The following is an 18,272-nucleotide window of genomic DNA, read 5'->3' as shown; positions in this document are numbered from 1 at the left end:
TAAATTCTGATTATAATACATCTACACACACAGTCTGTTCACACTGCTTGTGCATAGATACAAAGTGCTTATCGGTGTTCAATGTACCAGCCTTAGTACAAGGAAACAATAACTAGACGATTTAATACTAGTTTCGAAGATGCAACACTAAAGTATATACCAATATCCAAAAGAGGCGCAACATCATTTTCAAAAAATAGCTGTGTGTTAAAAGAAGACAATATTATTATTTTTTTTAGGTAATCACAACTTGGTTTACATGATTTTTCACCTACGTAACCGATTGTTTGACACTGCAGACACCAAAAATATTTGTTAAAATAAAAATAAAATAATGATGTTCAATTATGTGGCAGGTGACACAAAGTCATCACTTAAAATTCGAAAATGATGTTACGTTTCTTTGTCACATCAGCATACCTATGTGACTAAAGTAGGCCAACAACAGTCCTAAAGACAATGCACAATAAGACAGTGCTTTGAGTAACACCCTGGGATAATTTGTGACAACTTCATGATCTGATACTAACATTAAAAACATAAATGACAGCTCATCTGTTATCTTATAAAAAAAAGGCCATATGAGCTACAATATTTTACCATAAAGAAATCTCTTAATGAAACTAACACTTTCAGTTTTTTTAGGTAATCACAACTTGGTTTACATGATTTTTCACCTACGTAACCGATTGTTTGACACTGCAGACACCAAAAATATTTGTTAAAATAAAAATAAAATAATGATGTTCAATTATGTGGCAGGTGACACAAAGTCATCACTTAAAATTCGAAAATGATGTTACGTTTCTTTGTCACATCAGCATACCTATGTGACTAAAGTAGGCCAACAACAGTCCTAAAGACAATGCACAATAAGACAGTGCTTTGAGTAACACCCTGGGATAATTTGTGACAACTTCATGATCTGATACTAACATTAAAAACATAAATGACAGCTCATCTGTTATCTTATAAAAAAAAGGCCATATGAGCTACAATATTTTACCATAAAGAAATCTCTTAATGAAACTAACACTTTCAGTTTCCAGAAGTGTATCAGGTGTTGCGTTTAGGAATACTACTTTTAATTTTAATTTCGTTTTATAACCATTTGATCAATATGTAAGAAAGACCAGTAAAAACGGACAGAACTGAAAATGAAGAGACAACAGAATGGCCAGTGTTGCAGCCTTCACCATTACAATGGCAGTACGATGTTTTGAATCGGAATGTGCCGGTTCTGTCGACGCAACTCATTGGTGGGTCGTTGACATATGCGCACTGGCGTATTATTCTATCATGGTAGTCTTCCGAGTAGTAAACTGGAAAAAACAAAATCAAATATGTTGTAGATTAATGATCCAATACAAAGTATCAATCTATTTAAAGCTGCAGTCTGTTTTTCTATTCTGTATTGTTGTCATTTAGGGGTGGGACGCAGCTCAGTGGTAAAGCACTTGCTTGATGTGCAGTCAAGTATGGGATCGATATCCATTGGTGAGCCCATTCGGCTATTTCTCGTTCCAGCCAGTGCACCACGACTGGTGTATCAAATGTCGTGATATGTGCTATCCTGTCTCTGGGATGGTGCATATAAAAAATCCCTTGTTACTAATGGAAAAAAGTAACAGGTTTTCTCTCTAAGAATATTTGTCAAAATTACCAAATGTTTGACATCCAATAGCTGATGATTATTAAATCAACGTGCTCTAGTGGTGTCATTAAACAAAACAAACTAACTATTCTGTATTATTATATATCATTTACTAATGTGGGATCTAGCTCCATTGGTAGAGAGCTTTGGTCACAGGATTGTCATTGAACCCTCAGTGGACCATTCCCAACCAAAGTTAAAGGGAACTGAGCAGACATTCCAGAATACAGAAAAAAGTATTAAAAGTGTTTAAATATTTCTACTGAACAGGTTAATTCTTTTCGTCTTTGGTACAATACAATGGGTAACCCAGCTCTTTCAACCAGCAGACGTGAAAAGATTATCTTTTGTAGTATAATTACACATCTGGTCATGGTCAATTATCCGTAATGACCCGACATCTTTTCCAGTGAAGTGTAAAACACTTACATTGAACATATTTTCTGCAATCCTTCATGCTACACTGGTTAAGACACTGGGTTTAGCACTGGTGGATGTTATATTATAGGAGATGTAGCGGATGTGGGTGTGGGTAATTTTTGGCATGCTTCTGTCAGAGATATGTTCAAGCACACCTGTCATGTCACACTAGCAGATCCGGGGGGGGGGGGGGGGGGGGGGGGGGGGGGGGTCCAGGAGTCTGGACCCCCCTTTTTTAAAAACCGACCATAACCTTTAAGGGGAAACGTGATTATATTAACTGCTCTGTGTAAAAGGAGATACCAGTCATCACATTTGGACCCCCTCCCCCTACAGAAATCCTGCATCCGCGCCTGTCCAAGCATGCCTGTTGTGGACACAACCTCTGACTTCGCCATAGAGTTCTGTCCATGACAGGGAGGAGATGTTGAATAATGGTAGACATTATATTATGGCAGATGTTGTATTAATGATTAGGACTTGTTGTATATCTATAGGCTCCATTCCTATCCTGTCAGGGCTTTAGATCATACTAATTTGGGCACAACAGGCTTTTTGTCTGTTCCGGGCACACCATGGTCTAGTGATTTCCCTAGAAATTAGGCAAGGCATGGTAGACCAAACACTTAGGGGGGATTTTTTTACCATTTTTGGGGCACTTGTTTTTCATTAAAAATTAAAAAAAAAAAAAAAAAAAAAACATTAATGTAATTTATGTGCTTGCTTTAATAAATGAATGGCAACAGATATAAAAGACATATTTTATTAATTAATAATACCTTTTTGGGTGTTTTATAAAGGCAATTTTAGAATTAATTACTGAAAAAGGCTTGTTTAATCTCAGGGCAGCATGGCGCTGATTGAGGCAAGATGGTGCTGCACCATGCTAAAACAAGCTAGGGAAAACACTAATGGTCTTTTTAGTGCAGAAATATTAATAGCAGCTGGTAAAGAGTTGTAGATACTCAGAATGAATATACAAATGTTTAACGACACCCCAGCACAAAAAATACATCGGCTATTGGGTGTCAAACTATGGTAAATGCAAAACTAAAGTGATGAGCAACATCAATATAAAAATTCAAGATTTAAATAAAAACACTGTGTAAAAAAACTGGAAAAAATACAAATATCACAGATAGATAAAATTAAAAGTTAGAATAAAAGTCAGTATTCAGTAGAAACTGTAATATAAGTTCTGGATGGAATAGTTACTCAGAAATGCATTTTAATCTAATTATAGCTTAACATTCCATTGATTTAGAGGTGAAACGTTTTAAGGTTAGAATGTTAGCACTTCATTTGGGCTTGCTTATTTCGGGCACACCTTTACTGTCTCTGATTTGGTGCAATCTTAAGCCTGATCTGTCATGAACATGACCTTACCAACCTCGGTGGCATAGTGATAAAGCCATTGGACTCAGCTGGTATGTACTCCCAGCCTCTGAGAATCGAACATTTCCTTCACTGATTTATGGTTCACGCAAAAAATAAATGCATGTAACCCATTTTGTTTTTGCATATTCCGGTTTTTTTTTCAAGTGAATGATATCCCAAATTTAATACGTGAATATTAAATTGGTTATGCAAAATTAAGATTTGCACGAGCGTTGTGCAAATGAAATGATCATTCTTGCAATTATCAGAGGGCTGACTTGAATTTGCTGCGCCTAAGTACTGGCTCCCACCCAGAGCAAGTTTCTGTAGGTAGGGATATGATCACTACACTGACTTTTCCAGAGGCGGATCTGGGGGAGGGGCAACAGGGGCCAGCCCCCCCCCCCCCAAATTTTGCAACGGTTATAATTTTATTATATATTAATTTATGTTTTTTACAATTCCCCTCCGAACCTCCCCCAAAGTTCCCTTGGTATTCCACCTCAAGTCACTGGGGCCCCCTCTAAATTGATTTTCTGGATCCACCATTGTTTTCCTTCCCCGACTAACCACAGCTGAGGTGTGTGCACCCAGGACAGTGTGCTTGAACTGTAATTGGACAACTCACGTTGTTGTTTAATCTTTCTGCATGCCGTGGCATTAGCAGAACACGGTTTCAGATATTCACTCTTGAACTGTATGACATCACCACCACACGCTTGTTCCATGTGCGAATTACACTGGTAACAGTCTAGGCCATAAGCTGAAAATAACAAAAGAAAAAACAATCTCAAAACATTTTCAGAAATTCTCATAGTACAGCTGAATACCGTTGGCTCGAACCCCGTCGATGCTCGAGAAAGTGTTCGACCCATCAGGTAGTTCGACCTAATCATTCGGTCAACATCGTGTAAGAGTAACTCAGGACCATATTTTTGGTTCGAGTGTTGCGGTGTATATAAATTATTATGTTGTTGACAAGAACTTTTTTTGTAGAATGTCAACATTAAACAAGATTCTACAGAATCAAATGTCTCACCCACGTCATAAAAAATTTCAGTGTGCACTGCCATTAATATCCATAGGTATAACTATAAACCAAGTTTCATTAACCTAGGATTTATAGTTTGTGAGAAACTGATCTAAATGTGAAACTTTAATGTTAAACTTTAACGCAAAAGTTTAATGCAAAAGTTGATGCTGCTGCCATATAATTAATATTTATATCTCACCTTTTTACTTGTTAAAGCCTAAGACAAAAAAGACAATTTATGTAATTATTGATACTCTGGTTTAAGCAGCCATTCACTAAATATGAACTGAAGATTACTTCATAATCAATTCAACAAAAAGCCAATTAAAAAATTAGAATGCCGAATTTTCAAAGCCTGTGTTTCACTTGCACATATGTTAAAGAGGCTTCGTAATTTCGGATTAGAATGTTTAAAAGGCTTCGTAAATTCCGATTAGAATGTTTAGGAGGCTTCGTAAAATTCTGATTAGAATGTTTAAGAGGCTTCGTAAATTCCGATTAGAATGTTTAAGGGGCTTTATTTGCTGCACTATGTTTGACAGACAAAAGGAATTTGACTACAAACAAAATTTAGAAAACGTTTGGTTCTTTTGGGGGGATTTTGTTTAGCTAAACCACCGATATAGTATTGCCATCTTTTAGTCTTAAAACACTTTTTAGTACTAATCTGTGGTGGGATGTAGGCCAGTGGTAAAATGCTCATGCTCGCCTCATGCATTACATAGTACATGTATGTACATACATTACATAGAAAATGTACATACATTACATAGTACATGTACATACATTACACAGAACATGTATGTACATACATTACACAGAACATGTATGTACATACATTACACAGAACATGTATGTACATACATTACATAGAACATGTATGTACATACATTACATAGAACATGTACATACATTACATAGTACATGTACATACATTACATAGAACATGTACATACATTACATAGTACATGTACATACATTATATAGAACATGTACATACATTACATAGAACATAGTACATACATTACATAGAACATAGTACATACATTACTTAGTACATTACTTAGTACATACATTACTTAGTACATACATTACATGTAAGAGGGCTCATACTGATATGTAGAGAATTTCCTTTAAAATATTAAAAAGTGGTTACTTTAAACAAAATTCTATTAGCCAAATACTAAATATTTGTGTAAAAATTAGCAACTATAGTTTGTCCCATCCATACAATAAGTGAAACTGTTTTGGAAATATTTTTTTTTTTTAAACCTATTTTTGTGTGCAATTTAGAACACAATTGGCTCGGAAATAGATAACTTGTAGTAAATTCCATATTATGAAAAAATGTGTTCCCTGTGGGACTGACTATAGCTAATTCAGCAATGGGTAGGTGATGCATGGCACTGGCGTAGAAAACAGGGGGGCATGTTCTTTATAATAGTGTAAAAGTGTGTAAATATAAAAGTTTGCACCCTCCACCCCCCCCCCCCCCCCCCTTTTGGCACCTTCCTACGCTTGTGCATGGCATGTTACAATGTTTGCCTGATTACATTCTAACCTGCCTGCCAGTATAAACTTATGGGCATGTTATTTTTATCCAATACATACTGCCAACCAAATAAAATTAAACAATTTGGCTTTATTTACATTTTTTTAATTCCAATAGAGCAAACAAAGATACACAGAGAATATTTCATGTTTTTTTGTCAAATATGATTTATAATTCATTGAGTGAAGTTTGCAATCATAGCTCACGAGTTACACTTGTGGAACGAGTGTGATATGATTGCAAACTTCACGAGATGAGATATAAATTATATTTGACAAAAAACATGAAATTTTCTATTTATTATATAACTGTTTGGCAATTTACTGTTATTTTTAAAATGCCAGCAGGAAAATAGTTCTGGCTTTCTTACAGTGACACATTTTAGAGTGAAATAGTAAAATTTTCACTCTAAAATTTGTTATCATCACTGAGTGACTGATAACACTTTTATTTCACCGATATTTTGCTAAATGTTATGTAATAAATGTAATAATTTATGCAAAAAACAACAACCCTACATCCCTGTCCTATCATTATAACTATAGAAGGGCCAGGATTTAACTCAGTTGGTCAAGTATTAACTTGAGGTGCTTATGTCGCAGGATAGAGCCACTGATTGTTTGTTTTTTCTAGTTCCAACCAGTGCATCGTAACTGGTTGAAGGCTGTGATATGTGATTTGATGTCTGTGGGAAAGTGCATATAAAAGATCCCTTGCTGCTAGTGGAAAAATGTAGCAGGTTTCCTCTGATAACTGCGAGTCACAATGACCAAATGTTTGATACAATAGCTGATGCATACAATAACTGATGATTAATAAATCAAAGTGCTCTAGTGGTGTCATTAAACAAAACTTTAGATATATCTTCACATTATTCAGCGTACAATTAAATTTAGTAGAAAACTGCAGTAATATGCATGTTAACTAACTATTTTTATTATCAATAGCAGGTAACCATTATTGGGTGTTCAGTTAATCACAAACAAAACAATCAAATGTTTTTCAGAACAGTTTCTTGGAAGTCTCTTTAAATTTAGCGGAATGAAATAATAGCATTTTGTAAGGCCTTGCTATATTCACTATTATTTTATTCTTGCTAACAATTCCTTATTTACAGTAATTCAAATGTGCACACATTACAGTCTTTATAAATTACCATCTATAATAATGAAATTTTAAAAAATAATAAAAAATTAAGTACTGTGTTGTATATTATGATTGATGTCATAAAATACTAAAACCCTCTTAAATTTTGAGTAAATTTCGTGTTCATCTAGTAATTCAAATATGCACACAAAACCGTCTTTATAAATTACTATCAATAACAGTAGTTCCAAAACATTAATTAAATATTGTATATCAATGTCAGAAAAATATTAAAAACACTCTTAAATCTTGGATAACTTTGACATAGTTTTTTAAAATAACCCTCAATAATAATGGTAAATTTTTTTATTTTAAAGGGACATTCCTGAGTTTGCTGCAATTTTTAAGATGTTATCGACTAACAGACTTTTTAACGATTGTAATTACATATCAAATATATTTTTCTGCATAAAATATTAGTGGCTGTATAGTAAACGTGTTTTTGATCGTTCTAATATTTGTACTAGGTTAAATTTCATTTTATTTCCTGAAGTAAATTTTTTCGTATGTACGAAATTATTTGAAGACAAAATCCCGTTTGGGCTTCTTACAAATATTAAGATGACCAGAAACACATTAACTATACAGACATTGATATTCTAAACAAGAAAATATATTTAATATGGAAGTTTAATTGTAGAAATATTTTATTAGTCGGAAACATCTTACAATGCAGCAAACTCGGGAATGTCCCTTTAAGAAAAGAGAAAGTAATTATACTGTATATCATTGTTAACATCATAAAGTACTAAAACCTTCTTAAATCTAAAGTAAACTTCATTCAATAATAATAACAGTATTTTTTTTTTTTAAATAAGAGAGAAAGTAATGTATTGTATATGATTACCGATATCATAAAATACTAAAACCCTCTTAAATCTAGAGTAACGTCATGTTGATCTAGTTTTTGACAGATGTGCCACCATATATCATGCCAGGCATTGGCGTTGAGATTGTGCGAAAGGTCACCTTGTCAATCTGGGGAAGCCAGCAATCGCCCACTATTTGACTTTGAGCATTAGGACAAAGCTTCACATAGCTTCACAAAGTACCGATATCAATCACACCTGTATACAATTTCATACAGGTAACTCACAAAATGAGGGACAATGTGGGAGAATACAGTGCTAGTATTAATTAAGGGGACATTCCTGAGTTTGCTGCACTGTAAGATGTTTCTGACTAATAAAGTATTTCTACGATTAAACTTACATATTAAATATATTTTTTTGTTTAGAATATCTGGTCGTTTTAATATATGTAAGGACGCCCCGACCGACCAGGTTACATGCCTGACTGAACAGGAGACGAAACCGACTTAAACAAAGGTAACCTTTACTTGTCATTGTTACACCCTGCAGCAAAGTCAAAGATCCAAAACTGAGACTCATGGGACAAAGGGATTCACAAGGATTTTTATCAAACATTGATAATTAAAGTTTGTTTTGAATAACGACACCACTAGAGCACATTGATTTATTAATCAGATATTGGATGTCAAACATTTGGTAATTTGACATATAGTCAGAGAGGAAACCTGCTACATTTTCCCATTAGTAGCAAGTGATCTGTTATATGCACCATCCCACAGACAGGATAACACATACTACCACCTTTGATAGCTGTGGTGCACTGGTTGGAGTTAGAAATAACCCAATACTGCAATAGGCCCACTGACGGGGATAGATCCAGGCCTAGCTTTGGGTCAGAAGAAAATTTCAATAAATTATCTATTAAAACTTCAAAAATAGCAAAAACCCAGTTATTAATTTTTGTTACAAAATATTTATTATTATACATGCAAAAATTTCGCCAGATTAAAATTAAATTCTCCAATTGTTTTTGAAATTCGCAATTGGCGAAGTTGGCAAGTGCCAGAGCTAATCCTGATATCCCAGTGCTTTACCACTGGGCCACCTACTGAACGTAAACATTTGATAGCTGCAATGAATATCATTTCTTCATGATCCTGTTAACTTTACTAATAAAAACAACAACCAAATTGTTTTCACCATCAACAAACTACCTTAATACAACAAAAAAAGTCTGTCCTAATTCTTACACTAGTAAAGAGTTCATCCCACATTTTGAGAAGAGGGTGGGGCATAGCCCTGAAGTAAAACACTTGCTTTATGAACAATGTAGATTCCTGTCTGTGGGTCCATTGGGATATTTCTTATTCCAGCCAATGGAACTACCCTGTCTGTGGGATGGTGCATATAAAAGATCCCTTGCTGCTAATTGAAAAGAGTAGTTCATTGTGTGGTGGCAACAGGCTATTTCTCTTATCTTAACCACTGTTAACCACTGTATCTGACCACATATTAACCGCAATATGACATTTATAAAAACATGTTTAGTGTTTTATTAACTAAAACATTTCTTTCTTTACAACATTTTGAGGATTAATTGTGAATTAATAATAATAATAAATTATTTACGTCTCCTAGACTAGCAACTTCATCTAAATGATACTGAAGTATAGCATGGCAAATAAATTGGATATGTGTGTGTTCTATTTCTGTTTAACCCTTGGGCTAGAAGATTTCTATAAAAGCCTGACATCGCAACTCATGTTTTCAAAATTGTATTGAATTACTTATTCGCCAAGTTAATATCTTAAAGGGACATTCCAGAGTTTGCTGCATTGTAAGATGATTCTGACAAATAAAATACTTCTACGATTAAACTTCCATATTAAATATATTTTCTTGTTTAGAATATCAGTGTCTGTATATTCAATGTGTTTCTGGTTGTCTTAATATTTGTAAGAAGCCCAAACTGGATTTTTTTTAGGAAATAAAATGAAATTTACATTAGTACAAATATTAGAACGATCAGAAACATGTTTAATATACAGCCACTAATATTTTATGCAGAAAAAAATATTTGATATGTAATTACAATCGTTAAAAAAGTCTGTTAGTCGATAACATCTTAAAAATTGCAGCAAACTTAGGAATGTCCCTTTATAATGAATCCTACTTCAGTTTAAAGAGTTTTTGTTTAAAAAGAAGTTTGTTTTGTTTAACGATACCACTAGAGCACATTGATTAATCAATCATCGACTACTGGATGTCAAACACTTGATAATTCTGACACACAGTCATTAGAGTAAACATCTTTCCTAATGTAGAAATGGATCTTTTATATGCACTTTCCTACAGACAGGATAGCACATACCACAGCCTTTAATATATCAGTCGTGGTGCACTGGCTGGAACCTTTATTTAAAATACCAAGTGTTTAAATTCGGGTGTACTGAAAATACCACTCATTATTGGTAAGGTTGTTGTATTTAACGACACCACAAGAGCACATTGATTTCTTAATCATAGTTTAAACAATATTTATTTCACAAAAGAAATGGATTGGCAAACAGGCCATTGGCCTATATTAATGGCTTTCCACGCATACTTTGTTACATACAATGTATAATATACACATATATCAGTTGACATGTTCTTCAGAGAATTAGAAACAATTACATAATTTGCACTCAAACATTAAAAACATGTCTAAATGACCATTAAATTAATATACTTGTTCATGCGTGCACGTACCCATGTACATAAATTATACCCAATTTCCTAAGATTAACTTACATCAGTGATTCTCGCCCACCACCCACAATACAGCAACCAAACTTGCAAGTGACAATTTATTCTACATAAATGGCTTTAAGAAATTAAAACGTTAAACGTTTTGACAATTCCAAAAAAGTTATGAATAGATTCTGCTATAAGTAAATTAAGGTCCAGAGGGTAATCATTATTACCATATAGCACTTCAGTAATTGGATGCCAAAACATTTGGTTATCTGACAAATAGTCTTAAAAGGAAGTGCAAGGATGATACAGTGTTGCGAAAGAGATTAATGAATTAGCTTTAGGTAATTCACTGGTTACACAAGTATAGGTTTATATAACCGAACAATCAGTTTTCTAGGTGAAAATCATGTGAACAAAATTCAAATAATGGAACACAGAGTCAGCTCTGGATAATCAGAAAATTGTGCCAAATCATCTTAAAAATGCTAAATCTATAGCTATTTTTCAACAAAATATTAAGTATTACAAAAAAAAAATTCTCCACCAAATTAAAATAAAATTCACCAAGTGTTCTTAAAATTCACAATTGGCGATTTTGGCGAGTGTCAGAGCTAGCCCTGTAAGATAAGTATTGTCCCCTATATTTATTCACAAAATTCTAGAGGACTAATTCTTATTCACATAAAATAACACAGATTACATACATGTAATTCACATAACCAATCTGTTATCAGAGTAAAAATTACCTGAACAAAGTTCTGGATTTAAATTTTTGAAACACTGTCTCCTTATATGTATTTACAAAATTCTAGAGGACTAAAGTTTTATTCATGCAAAGTAACATATAACCTTCAATATGAAATAAATATGCTTCTAACAGCAGGTTTCCTCTCTCTCAATATCTGTGTGGTTAATAACCATATGTCCGATGCCATATAACCGTAAATAAAATGTGTTGAGTGTGTCGTTAAATAAAACATTTCCCCTTCCTTCAATATGAAACAAATATGCTTCTAACCTGGCAGCTCAGTTTACAAAGCATGTGTCCCGAATCAGGCCACTGACTATCCAGAGACAGGACCCGGGACGGACATGCCTGAAACCTTAGTGGTATAGAAGCATGTAAAAATACAAAGCATGTGTCCCGAATCAGGCCACTGACTATCCAGAGACAGGACCCGGGACGGACATGCCTGAAACCTTAGTGGTATAGAAGCATGTAAAAATACAAAGCATGTGTCCCGAATCAGGCCACTGACTATCCAGAGACAGGACCCGGGACGGACATGCCTGAAACCTTAGTGGCATAGAAGCATGTAAAAATACAAAGCATGTGTCCCGAATCAGGCCACTGACTATCCAGAGACAGGACCCGGGACGGACATGCCTGAAACCTTAGTGGTATAGAAGCATGTAAAAATACAAAGCATGTGTCCCGAATCAGGCCACTGACTATCCAGAGACAGGACCCGGGACGGACATGCCTGAAACCTTAGTGGTATAGAAGCATGTAAAAATACAAAGCATGTGTCCCGAATCAGGCCACTGACTATCCAGAGACAGGACCCGGGACGGACATGCCTGAAACCTTAGTGGTATAGAAGCATGTAAAAATACAAAGCATGTGTCCCGAATCAGGCCACTGACTATCCAGAGACAGGACCCGGGACGGACATGCCTGAAACCTTAGTGGTATAGAAGCATGTAAAAATACAAAGCATGTGTCCCGAATCAGGCCACTGACTATCCAGAGACAGGACCCGGGACGGACATGCCTGAAACCTTAGTGGTATAGAAGCATGTAAAAATACAAAGCATGTGTCCCGAATCAGGCCACTGACTATCCAGAGACAGGACCCGGGACGGACATGCCTGAAACCTTAGTGGTATAGAAACATGTAAAAATACAAAGACAAGACCCGGGACGGACATGCCTGAAACCTTAGTGGTATAGAAACATGTAAAAATACAAAGCATGCTATATTGATCAATTGATGTATCGAGAGGTGATCAGAGCCTCAGTCTTTGTTGACTTTTTTCAATACATTTCCCAATATTCTTCCTCGCATGTGTTGTTACTTACAATATTAGGCTAGCACTGGGTCACAAAAAACATAAAGGGCGGGGGGAGACAAAAATAAAATAGCTGAAAGGAAAAAACGTCAGCAAAAGTAATATTTATTATACCCATTTAATCTTACTATAGTAATAAAAACAATTCTGACCATGGATGCCATAAAAAATATTTTATTGAACATGTGTGTGATACAAAATATCGCATGTGTAATACATGTTCACCCGAATGACATGTTGTCCCTAGCCAGGAATGATACGATGTCCTTAGCCAGGAATGAAGACATGTCCCTAGCTAGGAATAACATCATGATCATAGCCAGGAATGACATGTTCATAGTCAGGAATGACATGTTCATAGTCAGGAATGGCGTCATGTTCTTAGCCAGGAATGACATTATGTCCCTAGCCAGGAATGACGTTATGTCCCTAGCCAGGAATGATGTCATGTCCCTAGCCAGGAATAACATCATGTTCTTAGCCAGGAATGATGTGATGTCCCTAGTCAGGAATGTCATGTCCCTAGCCAGGAATGACGCGATGTCCCTAGCCAGGAATGACACGATGTCCCTAGCCAGGAATGACGTGATGTCCCTAGCCAGGAATAATGTCATGTCCATAGCCAGGAATGACGTGATGTCCCTAGCCAGGAATAATGTCATGTCCATAGCCAGGAATGACGCGATGTCCCTGGCCAGGAATGACGCAATGTCCCTAGCCAGGAATAATGTCATGTCCCTAGCCAGGAATAATGTCATGTCCCTAGCCAGGAATGTCATGTCATGTCCCTAGCCAGGAATGACGTTATGTTCCTAGCCAAGAATGAAGTCATGTCCCTAGCCAGGAATGACATCATGTCCCTAGCCATTAATAATGTCATGTCCCTAGCCAGGAATGTCATGTCATGTCCCTAGCCAGGAATGATGTGATGTTCCTAGCCAGGAATGAAGTCATATCCCTAGCCAGGAATGACGTCATGTCCCTAGCCATTAATGACATGATGTCCCTAGCCAGGAATAACGTCATGTCTCTAGCCAGGAATGATGTCATGTCCATAGCCAGGACGATTGATGTTCCGTCAATTCCATAAAATTCAACCAACTTTCCAGACAAATTAAGTTATGTTATTTAAGTAAACTTTAAGTGATGCTGCATTTTTATTAAATCGTTCTGAAAAATTATCTTAATTTTGAGGCTGTCAATTGCAAATTTTAAAAACAAATTGCTTATTTTCATTTTAATTTGGTGAAATAATTTCTTGCAATTATAATATTTCTGCAGTTTTTGACAGGAATAATGTCATGTCCCTAGCCAGGAATGTCATGTCATGTCCCTAGCCAGGAATGACATGATGTTCCTAGCCAGGAATGACATGATGTCCCTAGCCATTAATGATGTCATGTCCATAGCCAGGAATGATGTCATGTCCATAGCCAGGAATGATGTCATGTCCCTAGCCAGGAATGATGTCATGTCCCTAACCAGGAATGATGTCATGTCCATAGCCAGGACGATTGATGTTCCGTCAATTCCATAAAATTCAACCAACTATCCAGACAAATTAAGTTATGTTATTTAAGTAAACTTTAAGTGATGCTGCATTTTTATTAAATCATTCTGAAAAATTATCTTAAATTTGAGGCTGTCAATTGCAAATTTTAAAAACAAATTGCTTATTTTCATTTTAATTTGGTGAAATAATTTCTTGCAATTATAATATTTCTGCAGTTTTTGAAGTTTCATAGTTAAGTTGTTTGCTCAACTACAGCAGAGGGGGTTTTGGGGTTAAACCTGCCCATGCTCAAAGAAAATTTTCTTTTTTAAAAATATATTTTCAACCCCACATAAATTAAAAAAAAGCCAATGATTTGATAAAGAAAAAATGGCATTGAATGACTGCATTTTATTTTATTTATAAAAAATGACCAACTGTTTTCAAAAATGTCTAGGCAACTCTTTAACAAACACCCCCTCCCCCATAACATTTTGTTACACATCAAAGCATCATGATACCATACACCAAACACCCCCTCCCCCATAACATTGTGTTACACATCAAAGCACCATGATAGGCATACACCAAACACCCCCTCCCCCATAACATTGTGTTACACATCAAAGCATCATGATACCATACACCAAACACCCCCTCCCCCATAACATTGTGTTACACATCAAAGCATCATGATACACATGCACCATGTTGCATAATTGTTGAATTGCCCCATTGTGATCTAAGCGGAACCAACATACAAGTGTTAACACCATTCAATTCAATGTTTTATCAAGGTAACTGTTCGTTTCACTCTTGTTAGTATGTTACCAGTTCACACAGCCATTTGACCCAGGTCGTTTTGTTCTGAAAGTTGTGTAATTTTGTCCCTGAAATGGGTTATATTTTAACATAAATAAAGAAAATGTAAGTATACTGAATTATTAAAAATTATAAATGATGTTTTTGTATTGTTCTAGCCATTTCACCCCACCCCAAACCTTTGAAATTAAGAAAATGACTACAGCAAAATATTCTAATATAGTTCAGTGTTCCAAACAAATAAAAATTCCACAGCAACCTCCACGGCATTGCCGATTGCTGTGGGCAATTGCAGGGGTTGTACTATGTAAGGCCTTGGTATCGAATATACAGGCAACACACAAGGATAATTATTTTATTTTCATTTATAAATATCAATTTATTTTTCATCTTGACTGTCCATAAAACATTTGTCTTTGTAAAATGTATGTACATGTAGGCGTTTGCCTGTGACCAATTCCACAAATGACTTGTGATGATAAATAAATACTGCTTAAACAAAAATATTGCATTGCTTCCCCAACCATTGAAAATCAAATTAATGTATATAGCTTCCCCCTCCCCTAGTCTTGCTACCATCTTATCACTCCTGGAAGGGGATGGAGGTGGTCACACCCAATGGGAACATCAATTAGACTGTGATTCACCGAAACACATCAAAAACACTTTTTGGATTGTGAAACACATCGGTGCATTGTTCAGATGAATCTGGGTCACTTTATCCTAAAACCCCTTTGCATTGAGACTTGTTTCATCCTTATTCAGGCCCTAATCTAGAACTGAAAAACGTACAAGTGACTTCTTCCTTCCCAGATGAAAGGGGGAGAAGTTTTAAAAAGAAATAGGTGAGATGAACATTTATCAGTACATTCCGTAACGTTTTGTTATGTTCCATGTTAATTCAGAAATATTCAAAATTATACGCTGGGTTCTAATCGTAGTATTTCAATATAAAATACTACTTCCGGTAATCAAATTTAAACAAAACAATTTTATGTTTCATCAAATTTTTTATATTATTAAGTACTTGATAATGCGTTAAAATGAAAGCAATAATTAGTATTTTCTGGCATTATTGAAATGAATGCGGCTGAGGATTAACAACACTTGACTGGTCACAGCATACAATGCGACACCTGTCGATGTACAGTCTGACACCATGTAGTAAAAACATGCATTGACAGGGTGCCAAGTGAGCTATAACACTAAACAAGTCACACTCTTGACGTCTATTGATTGATTTTGTTTTTGAAATCAGATTAGGTCCAAAATATTACAGTGACTTCGACTTCCCACTACTGCTCGGCAACTTGCAGGGATGTGAGAGGGGCTGAACCGAAAAAGCTTACTGCGTCCGGGGTCCAGGGGCCGCTTAAGGGCCCCTAAAGGAAAATTGTTGTTTGCAAACCCTGGAACTGCCAAAAATAGCACTCAATGCTAACAAATCTAAACTGGTAATAACTTATTAATATAAGGCACACATCATAAACTTGAAACTGTGAAAAAATGCAAATGAACCGTGTGAGGTCAACAGTATTGAATATCATGTTTTTGTTCTTTTTTTAGACGAAATGGAAAAACGCATTTACACGTTTCCACGTCCCTGAACTTGAGCAGACTATCAGTGAAGAAAACATTAATTTTGCCGTCAAGCCCTGCCCCTACTTCTTTTCTCACTGACATAACAATGAAACAGATATTTATAATTGTTTTAATATTCCAGTGTACTTGTATTTTCTTTATTTAATTATATTGAAATACTTGAAGGGCGAAATGACCTATTTCAGGGTCAAAGCGACTTTTAAGACAAAAATTACCTAGGCTGAAATGAATATGGTGAACCAGTAACAAGGGCAGCCCTTCTGATTGTAAAACATTGATTGATTGGGATGACATCTGAACACTGTTTGCACTGTGAAACATATGAGAACACTGTTCCCATTGTGAAACATTTCAGTATAATTTACAAAGTTCAGACTGTAAAACAGATGTAAGAACAATGTTCAGTTGTGAAACATATTAAAACACTGTTTAGTGTGTGTGTGTGGGGGGGGGGAGACCCCCCCCCCCCCAGAGAAGACTGTGAAACACATGAGAACAATGTTCCAGTTGTGAAACAGTCCAGTACAATGTTCAGTTGTGAAACATATCAGAACACTGTCCAGACTGTGAAACACATAAGCACCCTGTATCAGTTGTGAAACAGATGAGAAGAGTTCAAGACTGAACCAGTTGTGAAACAGTTCAGTACAACTACAATGTTCGGAATGTTCAGACTTTAAATAATATAAAATAAAATAAAATATAATATACACACATACACATCATGTACAAGAACACTGTTCTGTTATGAAACATATCAGAAGGCTGTTCAGACTGAAACACAGGAGAATTCGGTTCCGATTGTGAAACACATGAGAACACTGTTCTGATTGTGAAACACATGAGAACACTGTTCCGATTGTGAAACATGAGAACACTCTTTCGATTGCGAAATACATCGGCATTTATGCACGTTCTATTAATTCGACCCGTAGACCTCAAAATTACAGTAAAAATTACAAAAATCTTTAGTCCCAAACTGACCGTAATAGAAAGATATTACAATACAATTTATTATGGCCTAGTTTTGGACTGTGAGTATGAATACCATTAAAACCATACGCATGACAGCGGTCCGAAGTCGCACGTCAATCGACAGAATGATAATCATTCCGATCTAACTTCTACAGAATCTATAATTACCTTTCTCGACGAACACCAATAACAATATCTGAAAAGGGAGTAAAAAATATGACGCCTGCATTGTGGATATTTTAACACCAAATCGTTTCTTTTCACTTGCAAGTTGTGTTCTCAAAGACGAATGCTGTCCTTCGCGACCTTGAGATAAGAAGGGACGCAACGCAAGTTGAAAGCGCCACCTATAACCTGTTATAATCTGTTTCAGATTTATTGACCCGTGTACAGTTTACATTTGGAAGTAAATATAATAATAATAAATATATTATAATAATATGTTAAAAAAATATATTAAATATTACGTAGATAACAACTAGGTGTTGAAAAGTTAAATTCATCACTGTTTTTAGTAATTTTATATTATGTAACAAGCAAAAACATCCGAACAAGCTGTAACATGCTTAATATTT

At 35.4% G+C, this 18,272-nt stretch overlaps 1 protein-coding gene across 1 annotated transcript; it reads right to left on the bottom strand.

Annotated features, from left to right (window-relative positions):
• Positions 1 to 660: 660 nt before the first annotated feature.
• Positions 661 to 18,023, bottom strand: LOC121378867. The gene is made up of 3 exons (XM_041507219.1): positions 17,866 to 18,023; positions 4,080 to 4,214; positions 661 to 1,322 (listed from the first exon to the last, which is right to left on the bottom strand). The coding sequence occupies exons 1-3, from the start codon at positions 17,924 to 17,926 to the stop codon at positions 1,102 to 1,104; spliced, it is 417 nt and encodes a 138-aa protein (XP_041363153.1). The 5' UTR covers positions 17,927 to 18,023; the 3' UTR covers positions 661 to 1,101.
• Positions 18,024 to 18,272: the final 249 nt, after the last annotated feature.

Source organism: Gigantopelta aegis, chromosome 8 (genome assembly GCF_016097555.1).
Source record: "Gigantopelta aegis isolate Gae_Host chromosome 8, Gae_host_genome, whole genome shotgun sequence".
NCBI lineage: Eukaryota > Metazoa > Mollusca > Gastropoda > Neomphalida > Peltospiridae > Gigantopelta > Gigantopelta aegis.
This window is presented reverse-complemented; position numbering and strand designations above follow the sequence as displayed.

What these genes read in the sequence shown, in the direction of transcription:
- LOC121378867 (XM_041507219.1), bottom strand. Translation starts at nt 17,926, where the DNA reads ATGCAGGCGTCATATTTTTTACTCCCTTTTCAGATATTGTTATTGGTG. An exon ending in ATTGGTGTTCGTCGAGAAAG is followed by an intron (nt 4,215 to 17,865) that starts GTAATTATAGAT and finishes TGTTATTTTCAG; the next exon opens with CTTATGGCCTAGACTGTTAC. An exon ending in CAGAAAGATTAAACAACAAC is followed by an intron (nt 1,323 to 4,079) that starts GTGAGTTGTCCA and finishes TGTTTTTTCCAG; the next exon opens with TTTACTACTCGGAAGACTAC.